At 58.5% G+C, this 20,488-nt stretch overlaps 3 protein-coding genes across 4 annotated transcripts in view; 1 reads left to right on the top strand and 2 right to left on the bottom strand.

The window, feature by feature from the left end:
* ASH1L (ASH1 like histone lysine methyltransferase) overlaps window positions 1-6,642 on the top strand; it is a 62,710-nt gene extending 56,068 nt beyond the window's left edge. For both annotated transcript variants that reach the window (XM_085082432.1, XM_085082431.1), the window contains exons 24-28: window positions 204-376; window positions 1,648-1,814; window positions 2,714-2,754; window positions 3,377-3,678; window positions 4,490-6,642. In XM_085082432.1, the coding sequence (XP_084938558.1) occupies window positions 204-376; window positions 1,648-1,814; window positions 2,714-2,754; window positions 3,377-3,678; window positions 4,490-4,581 (775 nt within the window). In that variant the 3' untranslated portion in view covers window positions 4,582-6,642. The remainder of the gene's footprint in view (window positions 1-203; window positions 377-1,647; window positions 1,815-2,713; window positions 2,755-3,376; window positions 3,679-4,489) is intronic.
* Window positions 6,643-8,897: 2,255 nt separating this feature from the next.
* Window positions 8,898-16,053, bottom strand: RUSC1 (RUN and SH3 domain containing 1). The gene is made up of 10 exons (XM_085082189.1): window positions 15,991-16,053; window positions 13,596-15,220; window positions 13,117-13,233; window positions 12,606-12,682; window positions 12,301-12,475; window positions 12,089-12,194; window positions 11,956-12,002; window positions 10,681-11,698; window positions 10,243-10,371; window positions 8,898-9,590 (listed from the first exon to the last, which is right to left on the bottom strand). Exons 2-10 carry the CDS (start codon window positions 15,145-15,147, stop codon window positions 9,422-9,424), a joined length of 3,390 nt encoding a protein of 1,129 aa, XP_084938315.1. The 5' UTR covers window positions 15,148-15,220; window positions 15,991-16,053; the 3' UTR covers window positions 8,898-9,421.
* A 142-nt stretch (window positions 16,054-16,195) lies between these two features.
* On the bottom strand, window positions 16,196-18,916 carry FDPS (farnesyl diphosphate synthase). Its single transcript, XM_085082430.1, has 9 exons — window positions 18,703-18,916; window positions 18,465-18,605; window positions 18,317-18,397; window positions 18,107-18,229; window positions 17,439-17,527; window positions 17,186-17,258; window positions 16,989-17,066; window positions 16,778-16,912; window positions 16,196-16,579 (listed from the first exon to the last, which is right to left on the bottom strand). Exons 1-9 carry the CDS (start codon window positions 18,850-18,852, stop codon window positions 16,379-16,381), a joined length of 1,071 nt encoding a protein of 356 aa, XP_084938556.1. The 5' UTR covers window positions 18,853-18,916; the 3' UTR covers window positions 16,196-16,378.
* Window positions 18,917-20,488: the final 1,572 nt, after the last annotated feature.

Below are 20,488 nucleotides of genomic sequence, written 5' to 3'. Positions count from 1 at the left end.
GGCCAGTCACAGCCTGCTGTGCCCATGGAAACCACGCTGGGAGTGTTTGCCCTCCCTGCAGGCGTGAAGTGGGACATGGAACACTTGTGTGACTGCTGCTCATCATGGCCAAGCGCAAGAGAGGGAACTCAAAACGAAGCAGGGGGCATCAAGTGAGTAGTGTGATGGTCTGATCTGTGTTTCTGTCCCCTTTGCACCCTCAGAGAGGAGCGCTTCGCCTTTGGCCACCACTATTTCCGTCCACATGAAACGCATCATTCCCCCTCTCGGAAGTTCTACCACAACGAGCTGTTCCGGGTGCCCCTGTATGAAATCATCCCCTTGGAGGCCGTGGTGGGGACGTGCTGTGTGCTTGACCTGTACACCTACTGCAAAGGTGAGAATTAAACACGTTCCTGAGCATTTGGGCAGTGGGCTGTGGTGCTTTAACCCCCTCTGGCAGCTCAGCAGCACCCAGCTGTTCACTCCCCTTGGGATGGGGAGGGAACTGAGAAAAGGTAAAGCCCAGGTGTTGGGATAAAAACAGTTTCATGGTAAAATAAAGTAAGTAAAATATTATAATTGTGATAATAATGATAACAGTAGTAGTAATGGAAAAGGAGATTACAGAGAGAGAGACAGGTGTCCAGTATCTGAAGCAGCTACAAGGAAGGTGGAGAGGGGCTCTTTGTCAGGAACTGGAGTAACAGGACAAGAGGGAACAGCTTCAACCTGAAAGAGAGGAAATTTAGGTTGGATACACAGAGGAAATTCTTCCCTGTGATGATGGTGAGGCCCTGGCCCAGGATGCCCAGAGAAGCTGTGGCTGCCCCATCTCTGGAAGTGTCCAAGGCCAGATTGGACAGGGCTTGGAGCTATCTGGGACAGTGGAAGGTGTCCCTGCCATGGCTGGGGGTGGAACGAGATGAGCTTTAGGGTCCCTTCTAGCCCAAAGCAGTCCATGATTCTGTGAACAAAACGCAGCAAGAACAAGTGATGCCCAGTGCAGTCACTCTTCACCCAGTGCCCAGCCTGTCCCCAGCACTGATCAGGGGATCTCGGCCACCCTGCAGTTCATGCACTGGGCTGGACAGTCCATGGTGTGGAATATCCTCTGGCCAGCTGGGATCAGCTGTCCTGGCCCTGCTGGCAGAGCAGGGGACACTGGAGGGTCCTGGGCTGAGGGTGAGCATAGCTGAGCACCAGCCAGACATTGGGGAGTGACCAACATCATCCTCACCCTGAACCCAGGCACAGCTGAACCAGCTATTGGGACAAATTCACTCAATTCTGGAACCAAGAATGTGCACTGAAGTAGTTCCTGCTGTCCAAAGGCCTTGGGGGATATTTTCATATTCCAGAGCTGAGGATGTATGATGGCTTTGCCCTGGGCCAGGGATTCCTGTTTTAAGAGGGACAGCACTGCAGAGACAGAAGTGGGCAGGGAAGGGAAGGTGATGTCAGTTGATAATTGTTCCTGTGAAAATTTGGGAACTGTTTGACTCAAGTATACAGATTCTCCCCTCAGATTGTCCCAGCAATGTGTCCTGCTGGGGTTCTGGATGACAGAGCAAACAGGGGCACTGTGACAGCCCCCACTGGGCTGTGATAAACCTTGTGTTTCCCCCTCAATCCATGACTGGTTTTTCTCATGTGATTTGATTGCAGGGAGGCCAAAGGGTGTGAAGGAGCAGGATGTTTATATCTGTGATTATCGCCTGGATAAATCAGCTCACCTCTTCTACAAGATCCACCGGAATCGTTACCCCGTGTGCACCAAGCCCTACGCCTTCGACCACTTCCCCAAGAAACTCACACCCAAGAGGGACTTCTCAGTAAGTGGTTTGCTCTCAGCTTCCTCACCTGTTTTTAGAAGACTGGATGGAGTTTTTGAAGGCCCCTGACTGTTGATGGATGAAGCTTGGTCAGCCAGGGGGAGCTGATCCTTTAGGTGGGAGTCAGGCTGTGCTCCAGGGAACAGGGACAGGAGGAGAGGGAACAGCTTCAGTCTGGGCCAGGAGAGGCTCAGCTTGGACAGCAGCAGGAATTTCTCCATGGAAAGGATGGTCAGACCTTGGCAGGAGCTGCCCAGGGAGGTTTGGAGTTCTCATCCCTGGAGATGTCCAAGGCAGGGCTGGAGGTGGCCCTGAGTGCTCTGGGCTGGGGACAAGGTGGGGATTTGGCACAGGTTGGATTCAGTAGTCTGGGAGGGCTTTTCCAACCTAAATCATTCCATGATTCCATGAGTATGCACAGTCTGGGGGAAAAGCTGGCTTGAAAGCAAGCTCGCAAAGAAAACTGGGTGTAACAGAACCTGCAGCTGAGAGGCAAAGAGGGGCTGAAGGGATGGTGATGGTGACCTCAGAGCAGCACAGAGGTGGTAGATCTGCAATCCTCCTGCAAGTGAGCTCTGTTTTTCCTGGGTCAGAGGTTTTTGTAGTAGCTTTGGAACAGGTTCCAGTCTTGTGCTGTGTAGAAACAAAGGTGATTTTTATCATCATGATCTGTGGCTTGAAATTTATTTAGAAGGTGTGAAGGCTCAGACAAGTCTGGCTCTAATTTATCTTACTACATACATGATTGTGTCTCCTCCTGTGAAGTTGTCTGATGTTAGAGGTACAGCAGCATTTCCAGAGTGCCCTGCCTTGGTACTTCCAGAGTGTTTGATAGACCAGCACTTCCTTCCACTGTGAATTTGATTTGGTATTGACCTTAATCTTCGTTGTTATTGCAGCCTCATTATGTGCCAGACAACTACAAGAGAAACGGAGGCAGGTGAGTTTCACCCGCAGATCGTTGAAAAGAGATTGAATAATCCTGTTTGTTTGTCGTGCCCCCTCTCCTCCTGCCCACTTCTGCTGGGTGCTATGGAAATACAAAGTTTAAGTTATTTATAGCTCTCTAAACTTTCAGGGAGATAAAGGGGAACAAGTGAGAAGGGATAAGCAGCCTTAATAATGTACATCAGGAAGAGAAAGGAGCCATTTGAAAGTTGGGAAAAGCAGCTGAGTGAAGAGATGCCCAGGACAGGAGCCCAGATCTGGGACACACTGCCCGTGTCTGTGGGACAGTGAGAGCCCAGGTCTGTTAGAGGTTGGAAAAACATCCCTCAAGGGCTGTGACTGTTGAAAAAAGCCTCAGTAAGGGCTGGGCCAAACGACTTTTGGAGATAAAAGCTTTTCCAACTGAAAATAAAAAGCCTTATGTTTTTCAAAGCTGCATTTGGTGCAGTACAGATAAAGTTATAGCACTTGTTGGGTCTGAGTGCAGGTATTGAGGAAAAAGAGAGCTCCAGAGAGCCCCTGCCCATGGATGAGTCCTAGACTAAATGGGAATTGGCCTTTCAGGTGATTGTCTGAAAAACTGCTGTTCCAACAAGCCCCTTTTCTCCTGCCAGGTCATCCTGGAAATCCGATCGCTCAAAACCACAGATCAAAGACTTAAACCAAGAAGAAGATTCCCTGCCCCTGATGGAGGAGGTGCTGGGGGCCCCAGAGCAGCCTCCAGGGGAGCTGCCCAGCCCCGAGGAGCCTGACAAGGAGCCAGTGCCCAGCGAGAGCTGCGAGACTGAGAAGAAGGGGGATGAGAACCCCTCGGACACAAGGCCACTCTGCAGCCCCGAGGAGCGGCGGCACCTCCAGCGGGAGAGGCTGAACCAGATCCTGCTCAACCTCCTCGAGAAAATCCCAGGGAAAAACGGTGAGATTTCAGACTCTGGTTGCACAGCCCCAGGTCTGCTGCAGGTCTGGGGTCACTTTGCTGAGTTGTGTTGATAAAATGAATGTTTTTGTCTGAATTTGTTGCTAGAAGCATTAGGAAAGTCAGTTTGCTTTGCAGACATGTTTTCCTTTGCAACAGAAGTCCACTAAATGCAAGTGAGATTTCTTACAACTTTGACACACTGTTTTGTATAATATTTTTAATAACCACAAAAATTTCCTGTGGACTTCCCCCATCATTCCGTTCTACAACTGAGAAACTTAACAGACATGCCAAGAAAGACTGAAGAGAATTTGGAAAGTCTCTTTTGACCTTTCATGAGCTTTCTTTGTGTTCTGAGTCCCTGCTGGAGGTGTCATCTGAGGTGTGGGATGATAAGGCCAGGGGTTGCACTGGTTAAGTGTCCCTGCTTTTAACTGAAAGCCTGGAATGAGCCCTGTGCAGTCTCTTCCAAGTTCTGGCAATGCCAGACAGTCATGGACTGATGAATAATTTGGGTTGGGAGGATCTTTGGAGGTTGTCAGATCCAGCTGTGGCTCAGGGCTTGGGTCACTCAGCATCTTGTCCAGGGATGTTTTGGATATCACTGTGGAGGGAAACGTCTTTGAAAAAACCAGGAATAATAGGAATTTTGTGTTCAAAGAACAATGGAGTGTGGCCCTCAGTGCTTTGAGCTGGGTCACAAGGTGGGGATTGGTCACAGGTTGAGTTCAATGATTCTGGTGGCCTTTTCCAACCTGAACAATTCTGCATGGATTGAAATCCCCTCTCCCCCTGTGCTCTGTTGCAGCCATCGATGTCACCTACCTGCTGGAGGAGGGGTCGGGACGGAAGCTGAGGCGCCGCACTCTGACCATCCCCGAGAGCAGCTTCAGGAAGTGACACAGGAGGGGCAGCCGAGCTCTGGGGTCTGTCACTGGGGCTAGGGGCCAGAGCCCAGCCCGGGGAAGGAGGGCAGCAGCAAACTGACAAAACTACAAACAGTAGCACCTGGGGGGCTGGGCTGGCGCGGCGCCCACCCTGCTCTGCAGTGCTCTTGGTGTGTGTGTTGGTGGGCGTGCCTTGTATTGATGTTAGGTACTGAGGAAACCTCGTGGTTATTGTCCAGGATGGTCAAATTTAATTTATTTTTGCTTGATATTCCCACTCAGAGGAAAAAAAAAATTAAAAAAAAAAGAATGGGGAGGGCAGAGGAAAAGGACTGAGTTATTCTGAGGAGGATGTGTTCCCCATGGTCACTGAGAACCTGTGATTGTACCAGCCGCCCTCGGCACCGCCGTGACCCACGCCAGGGAAGGGAATCGAGGAATCCAAAGGGGAAAGGAAAAGCCCAGTGGCTTAAAAGGAAAGGCTGCCCTAAAGCTGTGGCCTCTGATTTGCACAAGTTCCAAGAAGAGAGAAACGTCCCCAGCCGAGCACGAGGTTCGCCGTGGGACAGCCGGTGCACGTGTCCCTGTGGTCTGTGCCAAGGAGAAGCTTCCAGAGGCCCTTGGAGCAGGGCAGGAGCGCTGGGATGAGGCACTTGCTGTGCGGGGGGAGGGGGCAGGGTGTGAGTTTTTTCACTTTTTTTCTGCAGAAAAATTTTATAAAAGCGAAGTCAGCTCTTGACGCCACCATTGCTGTTGGTTTTTTTGATAAGCTGTGGTTCTCGTGTGTCTCGTGTGTTGTGCAAATAAAAATCTGTTAAAAGAGAAAGAAAAAAGGAAAAAAAAAAAAAAAACAACCAAAAAAATAAACCCCCCCCAAGGACCCCTTCACTCCGTGCCCGTCAGGCAGTATCCGAGCGAGTGTTTGTCGTGAGCTGTAGAATTTATCAACTGCTAACACTACCCTCGTGTGCTGGTGGCCAGCTGAACGTCCGGGCAGTGGGTCCTGCTGGCCACTCCACAGGCCATGGTCCCACAGCCCCCAGCCAGGCCTGGGGCCGGACGGTCCCTGCTGCCCCTGGACGGTGGCTTTGCTTTCCTGTCTCAGACGTACACATGCATATCCAGTCCTGTTTTAGGTGTTCTTATAAGAAATCCAGTTTTTAATGTGCCAAGTTGTATATATCTGCTGCGTGGATGTAAAGCAATACCGTAGTTACATGTTCCTTTTTATGGACCAAGCTCGTCCTAATGTACATTCTTGTTATTATTATAATTATTTTACTCTTAGTGGAACATGACTCATTCCATTAACTTTTATGTGTTGATTTAAAAAGAGAAAACAAAACAAAAACAAAAAAAACCAAAAAAAAAAAGAAAGGAAAAAAAACCCTTTGAGAAAAAAAATATTTTATTAAAAAACAAAAAGAAATAAGAAAATAGTTTGGAATATTTTCTTACTGTAGAGAAGCACTGTACAGTACCAGGAACCCTGAGTATAAAATACTCGTGCGTGTAGTAGGAATATCGCATGTCCAAACCCTCGAGTTGTCTCATTTAGTTTCAAACAGAAATCATTGTCTCAAATGGTGTTAAACACTAAAAAGTTTTTAAAAAAAAAAAAATAAAGTGCGTACAGAAGCGAGACACTAGCTCTGTCATTTTATCTTTCTTTTGTTGAAAGACTAAACAAAATGTTTTTTAGACAATCAAATGTTAGGTAAGTGCAAAGAATTGTTTTTCTTACTGGTGTAGAAATTAATGACTTTTTTTATTTTTCGGTTATTTTATAATACTGAGCAGACCCGTGTGTCCCCAGGATCGCCGCCGGAGCCAGGAAGCACTACGTTACTGCAAATAGAGCTGAACCTTAGTCTGCATGGGTGTAGGCTGTGTGATTGCTGAAAATAAATGCTGCTAATATATTTCCTTTTTACAAAGCATATCTAAATAGATCATTGTTTTGATGTTAATCTTTGTAAATTATGTATTACCAATTTTAACATTGGATGTAATTGCATAAAAAGCCTGCATCTCAATCCTGAGAGTCTAGTATTAAATGGAAAATCTTTTCCTACGGCTGGCTCGGCGGGTTTTCTTTGCTGAGCTGGGTGGGAGTGTGGATCTGCCAGAGGGCAGGAAGAGGGATCTGGACAGGCTGGATGTGTGGGATTGATGGCTAAAGCCAGCGGGGTGAGGGTCAGCAAGGCCAAGTGCTGGGTCCTGCTTTCGTGTCACAACAACCCCATGGAATGCTCCAGGCCTGGGGAAAAGTGGCTGAAAAGCTGGGAAAGACCCTGGGAGTGCTGGTGGCAGCTGCTGGACATGAGCCCAGGTGTGCCCAAGTGGGCAGGAGGACAATGACACCTGGCCTGGATGAGTCACAGCGTGGCCACAGGACCAGGGCAGTGATCATCCTGTTTGATGGCTCTGCTGAGGGACCTCCAATTCTGGGGTCAGTTCTGGGTACTTTTGGACAAGAAAGACCTTGAGGGGCTGGAGTGTGTCCAGGAAAGGGAATGGAGCTGGGGAAGGTCTGGGGAATCCTGAGGGAGCTGTGAGAGCTCAGCCTGGAGCAAAGGAGGCTCAGGGGGACCTTGTGGCTCTGCACAGCTCCTGACAGGAGGGGACAGCTAGGGGGGTCAGGCTGTGCTCCAGGGAACAGGGACAGGAGGAGAGGGAACAGCCTCAGGCTGGGCCAGGGGAGGCTCAGGTTGGACAGCAGCAGGAATTTCTCCATGGAAAGGGTGCTCAGGCCTTGGCAGGAGCTTCCCAGGGAGGTTTGGAGTTCTCATCCCTGGAGGTGTCCAAGGCAGGGCTGGAGGTGGCACTGAGTGCTCTAGGCTGGGGACAAGGTGGGGATTTGGCACCCCAAGGGGCTTCCCTGGCTCCCAAACACACCCACCTGATGGACGGGGAACACAGGAACACAGAAACACCCACATACCAGAGGGGAACACCCACCTGATGGATGGGCTCACTGGCAGCATTTCAGAGGATTCATTGTGGCTCCAACGGCTCTGCTCTGGTGAGGATGTGGCAGGAATGACAGTGGCAGCACTGTCACCATATGGTGTTGGAGGCACTGTGACCATGGGGGTGTGTGTGAGGCAAATTGGGACAGGAACCATTAAATCCACAAATCTGGTGCCTGGTTTATATCCTGGTGTTCCCACGAGGTAAACCCCAGTGCCTGGAGCCCTCTTGTCCTGCAGAGGTGGCGGGCTGGGGACTGTCACCTCCAGGACATGTCCCACCATGGCAGTGCTCTCACCTCCAGAGAGAGACTCAGGCCCTCAGCAATGAAAGAGCTTCTCTACGACATCTCTTCTGTGCAACCTGATTTTTCTTTTTCCCTTTCCCAGCTTTTTCCATTTCCCTATGACCATGAAAATGCCAGGCTTGACCCCTACACTCCCTCTAAACCCAAGGCCCCAGGCCAAGGCTTGCAGGGCTGTTTATTTAAAAAAAAACCCACGGAAGTACCACCTGGCTTCCTCCCCTCCTGGCATGACCCCATTTCAAAGTCCAGAAGCAGCTGTGGAATTCAATCAAACCTCCTTAAGGCAAGCCAAGTAACATTCCAATTAGGATATAACGTCACTCGTCTGAGAATAAAAATTCCAGAGAGAGAAGTGAAAATGAGAACAGAGTGAAAGGAGAGCAGCTTTACCCTGGCAGCAGAGCCCAGCCCGGGGCTGACACAGCGGCTTTTTGCCACTGAAACGGGAAGTCAGAAGGGTGAAACGTGGCCCTTGGCCATGGGAGGGAGCAGAGGCCCAAAACTGCCTCTGGAGACAAGCTGCTGCTGCCGGATGGCCACTCCCCACTATGGCCACATCTTTATTTTACTGGGAAGCCCAGCATGAAATGTAAATTGCAGATGAAATCACAAGCAATGAAAAAAACTGAAAAAACTCGGAGCCATTTAGCCCCGGCTGACATCCTCTGGGCCATGAAAAAAATTAGTCAAAGTTATATAAATAACTAAACCAAGTGGCCTGGGCTGCTCTCAATGCTGTGCAGCTCCCACAGCGTGGGGCTGGTTGGTCCTCAGCAGCTTCTCAGGGATATTCCTGGCTCTGGGAGGCTGCAGCCACCTCTCCCACACTGTGGAGGAGCCTGAGCACCTTCTGCCAGGGAGTGAGGCCTCCCTGCTGTCCTGGCTGGGAGCCTGGATGCTGAGAACCAGCAGAGCCCCAGCCCACACTGGCTGCTCCCACTGGAGTATTTCCTCATCCCAGGGCCAGCGCCAGCCCAGGCCACCCACATCGGGACGGCCACGTGGTCATTCCCAGCCCTCCCAACCCCAGTGCTCCATTCACACATGTGGACACGTGAGTCACAACCTTTATTTCCAGCTTTTTCCCTGTGGAACAAGCTAATTCCTGTGGTTACAACTATTTACAGAGTGCTGGGACTGCGCATCGGTGGCTTGGGCTGGCCTGGGCCACCAGCCCGGGGCAGAGCAGGACACGTGGAGGTGGCAGCGGTGGCAGGACACGATGGCATGGAGACAACACGGGGGACTGTGAGGCAGGGAAAGGACCCTCCCTGGCCTGGCACAGGTGTGGGCAGCAGCTGAGGAACCATGAGCCAGAGCAACTCCCAAAGAGGAACCACAGCTCTGTGCCAGCAGGTCAGGGGGACACGGCGGCAGATGGTGACATCATGCAAAGGAAAAGCAGTGACAGACGCAGGGCAGGGTCCCCTGGGAGCTGCCAGCCCTGAAGGTGGCAAAGCCCTGGAGCTGGTGAAGCCCTGGAGGTGGTGAAGCCATGGCAGGAGACATCCCCTCCTGGAGCTGCCACCTGCTCCGGCAAGCTCAGCTGCTTCCTCAGGTCCCTCCCGCCTCCTCACAAAATCAGGGACGTGTAACCAACAGGAACAAGGCCGGTGCTGTTTCCATGGCAGCAGCGGATCCAGTCTTCATCCACGGTGGAGAGCAGCTCCAGGATGTCCCCTTTTTGGAAGCTCAGGTGCCCATCAGCAGTGCCCGTGTGGTCACACAGCGCCCGAACCGCCCTGCACCACAAATGTCATCGGGGACTCACCTCCCCAGGGACCCCAAGGATCCTCAGAAGCTCCCACAGCACTCGAGAGAGGGAATTGGTGTCATGGGTGGAACCAGCGACCTCCTTCTCAGACAGAGAGGAGGGATCTGTGCAAGGAGCCACCTGACAGAGGTGTCCTGCCAAGCAGACCCAGGAGTGGGAGCAGAGCAGGAGGTGTGGGGACATCAGAGATGGCGCAGACGGTGTGGGGGTGTTGGGGTGAGGGTCAGCGATGATGGGGAGGAGAGAAGCAGCCAAACACCATTTGGGATGGCCACGTGTTCACCCTGCTTGCTTGAACCCACAACTATGGCTGTTCAGACCAGCCACAACTGGGTCAGAGCTGCCACATGCTTGCCCCAAACAAGCTGCCATGAATCCAGAAAGCACACAAGAAAATGCTAAAAATTCTCCCAGAAACATCTGGGAGTGGGTGGGCAGATGCTCAGGTTCCCTCCAAGCCCAGCAGGAGATGGGGATCCTTGAGGGCACAGCCACAGGGCAAGTGGGTAATGCTGCCTTTCCCTAGAGAGACATGTGAGACCCCCAGGCTGTTTCTGAGAGCAGCCGCAGCTTTCCCCCCTCTAGAAAACCCACCACCAGCTCCCAGCCCTGAGCCTCACCTGTGGGTCTGGGGTGGGGCAGGTGTGCTCCTGTCCGGCTGCTCCGGACCGCGGCTCCTGTCGGACGCCAGGCCTTTCACCACCCCGGCCAGGACACGTGGGCTTGGGGACAGCCAGCGGGATGGTCTCCTGCCACAAAGAAAGGGAGCCATGAGCTTGCCTGGGAGCTCTTCCTGCTGTTTATCTCAGACTGTTCTGGTGCTCTGGGAGTGGACAAGGACTCATCAAGCTCCACTGAACCTCCCCATGAGCTCCTGCTGCTCCACAGGACTGAGCGTGATGGCAGCAGCACTTGGGACATGCACTAAGCCCAGGAGCACAGGCCCTGGACAAGGGGCACTACAAGACCCCTGCGAGGCCACCATGGTGAGCCTGGCACTGAAAACCCTTCCTGGCACACACTGCTTCCCCCCTCTGCCTGCCCAAGCTGGGTTTTACCTGGACCTGGCCAAGACGGTGTCAGGACTGGGAGGAAAGCTCCTGGACGAGGGGTTGGTTGCTCCAAAGAGTCGGCCCAGCCAGCTGCCCTTGTCAGGACCAGGAGGATCACCCATCCCTGGGCCAGAAGGTGCTGCCTGGTTCCTGTTGGCAGGAGGCTCTGGGGAAGCAGCCAGGAAATTCTTTCCAGCAGTGGGATCATCCAGCTTGGTGAGTGCTCCAGTTCCAGTGGGCAGGAAGAGGTCTTCAGGGGAAGAAGTGCCTGAGGTGTCAGTGCTGCTGCTGGGCTTTGGGCCAGAGCGTTCAGGGACAGCTTTGGTCTGAAGGAGCTGCAGCTCCGTGCCTCTGGGCTCACTCATGGAAGTTTGGGATTGCACAGCCTGGCCCGGGCTGGGATCTCCCGCAGCCGTCCGCAGCTTCGTCCACCAGACCAAGGGGAACTTTTCCTTGCTAGGAGCAGTATAAATCCTGGAGCTCTGGCTCAGCTGGCCCCACCAGCCACTGAGGCCAGCCCCAGGGCCCCCAGAGCCCTCCTCGGGCCCGTGACTCTCCGGGGGGGTGTCAGATCCCAGCAAGGTGCGGCTGAGCTGGCCGCCCCAGCGCAGCACGTGCTGGAAGGTTTGGTGCAGGGCAGCCCCCACTGGGGGGGTAGGGACCAACCCACCCATGGTTGCTTGGGACCGGGCCCTTGTGCTGCCCCCTGTGCCCCCCACCCTGCCCAGAGCATCAGGGGGACTCTCATCAGCCAGGCTGTCCCCGGCAGCACCGCTCCGGCCCTCCAGAGACACAGCCCCCCGCAGCAGAGCAGGGTGACGGCCTGGAGACAGTGGGGACTCCAACCGGCGGGACAAGGGCCGGACATCCACAGAGAGGTGGTGGTGTTCAAAGAGCAAGTCCAGGTGGAAAGTCAGCACCGAGAGGGGTTGGATGAGCAGCAGCAGTTCGTCAGCGAGGTGTGGAAGAGGGCCTTGGCTCAGGGCGAAGAAGGCCGTGGGTGAGTAAAGCACAGAGATCACACCTGTGGGGACAGGGACAGGGATGGGTGGGGCAGGTGCAGAACACCCTGTCCTTGCTACACCTCCCCCCAAGAGCCAGCAGGCTGTCCGAGTCAGTCAGACAACCTCCTGTGCTGAAGATACACCGTGGAAAATGATGCCCTGATCCACTGTGCAAAATCCAGCCAAGCATGGATGTATCCCAACCCCAGTGTGGGATTATCAGCCTGGCAGGTATGAGAGGGCTTGGGTAGGAAGTTCCTAGGCACTGTGTCCTTACCTGGGCTCTTCTGCAGGTGAGATATCCACAGCTCCAGCTGTTTAATGCTAAATAATACAAAGGGAACCCAAATTAGAGCCCTAGGGACTGTTCCAACCTGCCATGGCAGCACGGCCGGTGGGTCAACACTCACTTCAAAAGGCCGAGGATAAAGGCATGGAACTTCTGCCTGGTGCTGCTGAGAGGGGCCAGCCCGGCCACGTGCCAGCACAGGGAGTGCAGGGAGCGTGTGTTGGGGCCTGTGGGGTGCAGAACACACACTGTCACTGCCCAGGACACACAGCCCCCAGCCTGGGCTGCCACAGGACTCCAGGCACCTCGAGATGCCAACAACCTCACCCTCACCTGTCTTCACAGAGGCTTCCACCACACTCCAGGGGGAATTTTTCCGCTGGCCTGTGATAACATCCTTCTGGAATGGCTTCAGCCCGTCCTCCACCAAGGCGTAGAGCGCGGGGCAGAGGGTGTGCAGCAGCAGGTACCCCACATCGGGGTTGAGCCGGCTGTCCCCGAGCTGGGCCTGAGGGAGGCACAAGGAGAGGGGAGGGAGGGGAAGGGCAGCACCTGACCCTGATCCCGCTGGGAGGGATGGGGGCATGCCACGCCGGGACTCCCAAAACCCCTCCTGCCCAGCCCAGCCCAGCACTCACCTTCTGCACGAGGTTCCGTGCGGTGCTGAAGTGGGCGATCACCTTGTCCACGGCGGAGCTGACGGCGACCAACAACGCTGGGGACGGAGGGATCGAAGGAGAGAAGGGTCAGTGTGGAGGGACCCACCGGGCCCTGAGTGGCCCCGGTCACTGCCACCGGACCCTGCAGAGCGCACGGGGACTGGAGCCGGACCGGAGCCGTGCCAGGGGACCCTCGGGCGAACTGCGGGGGTGGTCGCACCCGGCTCGACAGGACCACCTGCCGGGGGTGGGCAGGGCAGGCCTGGTGCAGGCAGCGCTGCCTGTCCCTGCCTGCACTGTCCCTGCTTGCCCTTCCCCTGCCTGTCCCTTCCTCTCTCCGCCCCTGTCGCTGCCCCAGCCCAGCGCTGGGGTGCCCAGGACACCGACCCGACCCTGCGGGTCCCATTCCCCCCTCCTCCCCTCCTGCCCCGTTCTGTCCCTCTCCCTCGCCCCCAGCCCCGCAGAGGCTCCGGGGAGGACCTGTCCCAACCTTTCGTTTGCTCTCCATGGGCTCCCTCCGCTCTCCCCCCGCCGGGCCGGGCGGCTCCAGCGGCGGCTGCAGCGGCAGCTCCAGCGGCGGCTCCGGGGGCGAGCGGCTCGGGCCTGGCTGGAGAGAGCGGGGCGGCGGGGTCAGGCGGGGCGGCGGCGGGAGCGCTGCCTGGGGCCGGGGGAGGAGCGGGGCCGGCGGCAGGGCCCGGGTCGGGGCGGTTCATGGAGCCGCGGGCGGCGGCGGGGCGAAGGGCTGGGCCGGGCGGCGGAGGAAGCGCGCTGGGAGCCGCGGGGCGGAGCGGGACAGACAGCCCCGGCACCTCCCGGGCCGCGAGTCCCTCCGGGCGCGGCGGCGATGCGAGGGGAACCCCGCCCGGCCCGGAGCGCCCCGGGACGGCTCCCACCGCCCGGAGACACGCACCCGGCCCCGCAGCCCCCCGGCAGACCCATCCGGCCCACCCCGGAGGGACCCAGACTCACCCCCTGTGCAGGTGTCGTCTCCTCTCTGGGCCGCCCGTGGCACCGCGGAGTCCCCGCCGGGACCGCCGAGCCTCCGGCCCAGGGCAGTGCCAAGCCCCTTTTCCCCTGGCGGCAGCCCCCCCTTCTCCACATCCCTCGGCTGCCCCTCCGCGATGGGCTGCAGGCTCGGCCGGGGTCTCCTTCTCAGCTGGTGGCCGTCACTGGGTGCCAGCACCTGTCCCCCCAGTGCCGCGGGGGGTCCCCAGCCCACTCCCGTCCCCGGGGGCACGGGGGCTTGCTGGGCCGGCTCTGCCCGCTGGCCCTTGGGCTGCCTGGCGGCACTGCGGGACCGCAGCTCCTTGAACGTCGTCACCTCTCTCTGTCTGGAGCCGGGAGGCCTGGCTGGCCCGTCCTGCTGGGGCTGGGGCTGCGGCTGGGGCTGGGCTGGCTCCTGGCCCGTGGTGCCGGAGAGGAGCTCGCTGGTGGGAGGCAGCTCCGTGTCAGGCGAAAACACGATCAGCCAGTCGCTGCGGTCAGCCCTGGCCTGGGCAAGCGTGGGCCCGGCCACGTTCCTCTTCCTCCGCTGGGCCAGCTCGTGGAAGGAGGTGATGGTCTTCGTGCTTGTGTCTCGGCAGAGCTCACCTGGGCCAGGCTTGGGCTCTGCCTGCCGCACCGGGCCGAGCTGCTGCTCCGCTCTGTGCGCGTTGAGGATCTGCAGCCGCCGCCGGGGACGAGGGGGCACGGGCGGTGGGAGGCTGCTCGGCCGGGGCCGCGGCTCCGGAGCGCTGCTCGGAATCCCGGCATCCCGCCGTTCCGGCACAGGCGGTGCTGGAGGTGCAGCATCGGGCTCGGGGAGGGGGTTGCAGTTGGGGTCTAGGTCAGCGCAGGTGCTGGTGGTCTCCTGTGCTGCTGTGCTGGGAGAGAGCTCGTCGCAGTGGGAATCGAGTGAGTTGCTGCTGCAGAGGCTGTCTGGGCTCTTGCTGGCCACGGTGGTGGCTCTCCGGAGCACCGGGGAGTTGTGGTTGGCATCTCTCCCATCACACGTCCTGTCCTGGTCAGCCAGAGACTCGCCATCCCGGGCGTTTTCTATGGGAATGACGTTGAGCTGCTTGTCAGGAGATTGGGACTCTTCTCTGGCGAGCTCCTTGCAGTACACGGAGACTGGGGAGTCATCCAAGCTGAAATCCGAGCAGCTACTGACAGAAGAGGAGGAGGAGGAGGAGGAGGAAGAAGCTAGATCACAAGGGGGATCACAAGGGGAAACTGTCTCCTCCTCGTCTCCACTGTGCAGGCAGGGGAAATCCTCTTGCACTGCCTGGTTCTGGAGCCCGAGTGTCTCTGGCTCCAGAGCATGGGACTCACAACACTGGCATTTCACAGAGGGACTGTTGGAATTGGCATCCACTGGCTCACGGTTCTCTGGGCAGTGGGTGCAGCTGGTCTTGTCTCCCCCACCCGTGGAACCATCCGTGTCCTGGAGCTCAGGGTGGTGGGAGAGGTGCAGCCCCAGGGAGATGTGCTGCAGGTGGATGTGGTTGAGGTTGCACAGGAGGCCTTTCTTTGGAGCCAGCATGGTGCTGCCTCTCTGGAAGTGCCGGGGCACCCAGGAAAGCCCAGCAGCTCCTCTCTTCAGACCATCCAGCTCCCTGCAAGTAGCAAACACCCTCCTGGTCAGGGGAGAACATAGTGGCACAAAGCGAGAGAGAGAGGCACAGCCAGAGGAAAAGGGATGGCAGTGACCTTGCGGCAGGGCCTGGCACAGGTGTCTGGGGATCAGAGACAGGGATTTGCCCTGAGAAAGAAGCTGCCTGAGAGAGGGGCTGCCCCACAGCTTCCTGCCTGACTTGGGCCTCTGTGGCTGGGCAGGGACTGCAGGCAGCTGCTGGTCCCTGGAACATGGCCTGGGAATGATCCCAGGAAGCTCGGCTGCTCCGAGATTCCCTCCAGAGGGTCGGGACTATCTGGGGATGCCGTCAAGGAGAAAACGCCCTTGGAGCCTCGTCGAGGAGGAGGGGGGGGGTGTCCTGGCCGGGGGCGGTGGTATCGCGGGCGCTCGGGGACCAGGGCTTGGCCAGAAGACCCCAGCTCCGGGAACCGCTGCAGAACTGCCGCTGCACCACCGGGCCCAGCCTTACCGAGGGAAAGCCCCGACCCCAGGCACCTGCTGGAGGCCCCGGGCAGCGGAGACTGCGGGAGGGCGGCTCCGAGCATCCGCCAGCCTCGAGCATCCGCAAGCTCCGAGCATCCCTCGGCCCCGGAGCATCCCCCGGCTCCGAGCATCCTCAGGCCCCGAGCATCCCCCGGCCCCCAGGCGAGGACCGGCGCCCCCGCGGCAAAAGCGGCCCTCCTGGGCGCGGCCCTCCCCATCCCCCTCCAGCCCCCGCCCGGCTCCATCCCCGGCCCCGTCCCCGCTCACCTCGGCGCTGCGGCGGCGAATGCGGCTGCGGGAGGGAGGGAGGAGCCGCGGCCCCGCCACCGCCCGCCGGGAGCCGCCCGGTCCCGCCCCGCCGGCGGGGGCGGTGCTCCGGGCATCCCCCCACCCCGGAAAGCGCGGGGGATGCCGGCATCCCCCTCCCCGCCATCCAGCCCTGTTCCCAGCCAACACCAGGCAGCGACGCACCTACAATAACTTATGTTTATTGACACACGGCCGGGGGGGAGATCGCTGAACCCCCCGGCCATCCCATCGCACCCTCTACAACTCACCCCCGGCCCTTCCCAGGGCAGGGAGCAGCTCGAACCAGGGGGTGACTTCCCCCAGCCGCCTTAGCAAAGGTCACACAGCCCCCTGCCAGGCCCCTCCATCACTTCTGCCGCTTGTAGATCTTCTGTGCGAGGTCCAGGAAGATGTCCCGGGGCAGGCGCTGGGTGTGCTTCCCGATCAGCTCCTGCAGCCGCTGGTAGCTGCTCTCTTCATACTCCCGGAAAGCTGCCTCCATGCCCAGTGCATTGTAGAGCTCCTTCACCTTCGCCACCTTCTCGGGCTCCTTGCAGCCATAGTTCTCCTGAGAAAACCCCAGAGTGAGTCAGGTCCTATCCCAGCTCATGGCACTGCCGCAGCTGCTCCATCAGGATGGGGCAGGAGCTTTGTTCTCTGTGCTCACCCCCCTCCTCCCAGCCAGGTCCCAGGCCAGCACCTGGCACTGCAGGTGTACATTATGGCACTACACCCCCTCTCCCAGGTGTGTGACCCTGGCCTTCACCTCCAGGATCCGCCTCTGCTCCGGCGTGACCCGGCGCAGACACTCCACCACCAGCCAGCTGCACTTGTTGTCCTGGATGTCGGTGCCAACCTTCCCTGTCAGTGCTGGATCCCCATAGCAGTCCAGGTAATCATCCTGTGTGACAATGGAAACACCTGAGTGCCACAGCCAGCACCTGACAAGCACCGAGGGGCACGGAGCCACCTCCTACCTGGATCTGAAAGAATTCTCCCATCTCCAGCAGGATGGCTTTAGCGTTCTCATGCTCCTCCTCGCTGTCAATACCAGCCTGAGGGGAAGGAAGGAAGGCAGGAAGGAATAACAGGGATAAAGGCTTTCAGCACCTGCCCTCCTGGACAGCCTCACACGCGGGTGAGGCCCCTCCTGAGCTGCTCCCACCAAACTCACCATGTACATGGCCGCAGCCACAGGCAGGTAGAAGGAGTAAAATGCCGTCTTGTACTTCACAATCGCCTTGTACCTGTGGCAGAGGAACCAGGCTCAGCCCCAAGGCCTGGGCTCTCCCCTCCCACCCTCTGCAGGTGAGGGCAGAGGGGACCAGCAGCAGCTCCCTGCAAACCAGTCCCAGGCTCGGGTTGAGGGCACAGCCGTGTCCAGCATGGCCAGGAAGGGACTGAGCTCTGCCCCTTCACCTCCGTACCGCTGCTCACTGAACCGGCTCAGATCCACCTGGGAAATGGGAGCAGTGATGAGGTCCAGTGTCTGCCCCAGCTCGGTCTGGTAGCCTGTCTGGAGAGGAAAGAAAGGATTTGTGGCCTCAATGCATTCTTCCAGCACTTAAGGGGCTTATAAAGAAGAGGGAGGAGGATGTTTTACAGCATCAGAAGTGACAGGACAAAGGGTGATGGTTTTAAACCAGAAGAGGAGAGATTTAGACAAGACATGAGAAGGAAATTCTTCTCTGTGAGGGTGATGAGGCCCTGGCACAAGTTGCCCAGAGAAGCTGTGTCTGCCTCTGGATCCCTGGAAGTGTTCAAGGCCAGGTTGGATGGGGCTAGGAGCAATCTGGGATAGTGCAAGGAGTCCCTGCCCATGACAGGGGGGGATGGAACAAGATGATCTTTAAGGTCCCTTCCAGTCCAAACCAGTCTGTGATTCCATGATTTATTCACACAGGCCCCCAGGAGAGTCCCAACACCACAGTGCAGCCCCCAAACCCTGTTTCAGCTCCTCTTTGAGTCCGAAGGAAGGGCGTGTCCAGCAGCATGTCCCAGAACTTAAGTAACACTCCGAGTCCCACGTGCTGTCAAACACTAGAAAGTGCCCAGACCCCAGGAAATCAGGAAGGGGCTGGGGGGCCAGGCTCACCTTGTGGAAGAGCTCGAGCAGGTGGAGGTAGTAGGGCTTCTTCCCACAGTACCGCCTGAGCAGCCGGTACACCGACGACTCCAGGAGAAAAGCGTCGTTGACAGCGTCCAGCCCAATCCCCTCCTGCAGCAGGAAGGCAGGGAGATGTCAGAGAGCCTCCTGACTCCCAAGGGTCCCCTCCATGAAAAGGGGCTTCCTGAATGCGCTCACCTTCTTGTACCAGCAGAGCTGCCCCCGCCGGGTCAGGGATGCGTCCATGATGTCGTCAGCCACCAGGAAAAAGGCTTGAAACTGCGAGAGGCTGGATTAGGGACGGGGTCTTCCCAGGGGGTCCCATCCCCAGGGTCCCGTTTCTCACCAGCTCGATGCACCAGCCCACGGCCAGGGCGCAGCGGAGGCTCTCCGGGTCCTGCTGGTCGGGGCTCGCCAGCTGCCGGAACGCGGCGACCACCGTCAGCCCCCGGTTGCACTTCCCGCCCGGCACGTTGTATTCCAGCACCTGCGGGAGCGGAGAGAGGTGAGCAGCCCTGGCCCGAGCCCCCCGACCCTTCCCACCACCTCAGCGGCTCTGCCCGCCGCTCCCGACCCCTACTCACCTGCTTCAGTCGCGCCACGGCATCGCCCACCTCCGGGTGCCCCAGCTTGTCCTCCGTCAGGTCGCGGACGATCTGCGGGAAGAAGGCGGCGAACTCCTCGCGCTCGGCTGCTGCCCGCGCCCCGGGGCCGCCGCCGCCGCCGCCGCTCATGGTGCCGCTTCACGATCCCGCCGCTGCCGCCCGCGGCCTCCACGGCTCCGCCGGCCCCGCCCCCTGCCCGCCCCCGGCGCGGGGCACGCCGGGACTCGCAGTCCCGAGACACGGGCGCTGCAGCTGCCAGCGCAGTCTCTGGACTACAACTCCCAGCGCACCCTGCGCCTGGGGCGGGGCCAGCAGGGACGTAGGTGGAGCAGCGCCCATTGGCCCGTTCCATCGGGCGAGGATGAGCCCAAGGGCGCTGAGCCAATAGAAGCGCGGCAAGGGCGGGACCGAGATAAGCGATTGGTGGAGAGGGAGAATGGAGCGAGCGCCTGGCCGGCGCGCGGGGGCGGGGCGTGTCCAAGGGGCGTGTCCGGTAACCGCGCGGTGAATGGGGACGCGGGCATCTGGATGGGGACTGGGGTGCGCTGGGACTGGGGGAAGAATGGGGGTGTGCGGAGCAGTTGTGGGGTGCCATGTGGCCTGTGGGGCTGTAGGCAGGTTTGGGGCGCTGTGCAGGTGTGGGTCTCCATGCTGGTGTGGAATACCACGCGACTGTGGGGTGCCGTGAGGCTGTGGATGCAGCACAGGTATGGGGTGCAGCACAGATAGGGGGTGCAGTGTAGGTGTGGAGCGCCGTGCGTTTGACATGCTGTGACGATGTAGGGTGCAGGGCAGGTGTGGGTGCAGAGCAGTTATGGGGTACAGGGCAGGAGAGAGGTGTGGTGCAGGTGTGGGTCACTGCGTGGGTGCTGCGCAGGTGTGGTGCTGCACAGGCATAGGGTGCAGTACAGGTGTGGGACCTTTACAGGTGTGGGGTGGCGTGCGGGTGGGGTGCACCTCACACCCGCGTGCGCGGGCGAGACCCCGGGTGCCCACGGTCCAGCTGCACACCGACCCCCGGGGGTCAGTGCAGGGATGACCTGGGCCCAGGACGCGCTGAGTGGGCACACGCGGTCGCACCTTCCTGCTGTCGCCCGCAGCTTCTGCCCGGGCCTTCGCCCCGCAGATTGGCGCCCGCCCCGAATCCCCTAATCCCGGCTCACCCGCGTTAATTAATCTCTCTGTGGTGCCCTCTAATCCTCCTCCCGCCGCCGGGGACGCGGGGGCTCGGGGCAGAGCCTCCGGCTCCAGGACGGGTGTCCTTGGGAAGCGGGGACGGGCAGGGGGGCTCTGCCCTCGCCTCCGGGGCTCTGCGGGGCACTCGTATCCCGGGGCTTTGCCCTCAGTCCCGGGCGGGCAGCGGGGCTCTGACGTGTCCCGGGACGAGGTGGGCGCCAGCCAGTCCCTGTCCTGCTGCCTCGGCCGCCCGAGCCGCCAGCTCTGCCGAGGGACACAAACTGGATTGAATAGTACAGGAATAGGGCATGGGACATAAGCTGGAATTCATTCCCCAAAAAATGCTCTTTTTGCTCCTGGCAGCCCCGGCACGCTCTGCAGAGTAGCTTGGGGCTGGGCAGACCCTGCGCCCCTTTAATTGGGCTGGCTGCGGTGTAATCTGAAATAATCAAATTAGAGAGAAACCGCTAATCAGCGTTGAGCTCTCTGTGTGTCACAGAGCCTAATTCCTGCGGGGAGCAGGGGGGGCCTCCAGCAGTGTCCTGCAGGCAGGGGCTGCCCCAGTAATGCGGGGCTGCCACGGGGAGTC

This window comes from Lichenostomus cassidix, chromosome 25 (assembly GCF_008360975.1).
Source record: "Lichenostomus cassidix isolate B80296 chromosome 25, HeHo_3.0, whole genome shotgun sequence".
NCBI lineage: Eukaryota > Metazoa > Chordata > Aves > Passeriformes > Meliphagidae > Lichenostomus > Lichenostomus cassidix.
Note: the sequence above shows the minus strand (reverse complement) of the source record. Positions and strands in the feature narration are given on the sequence as shown.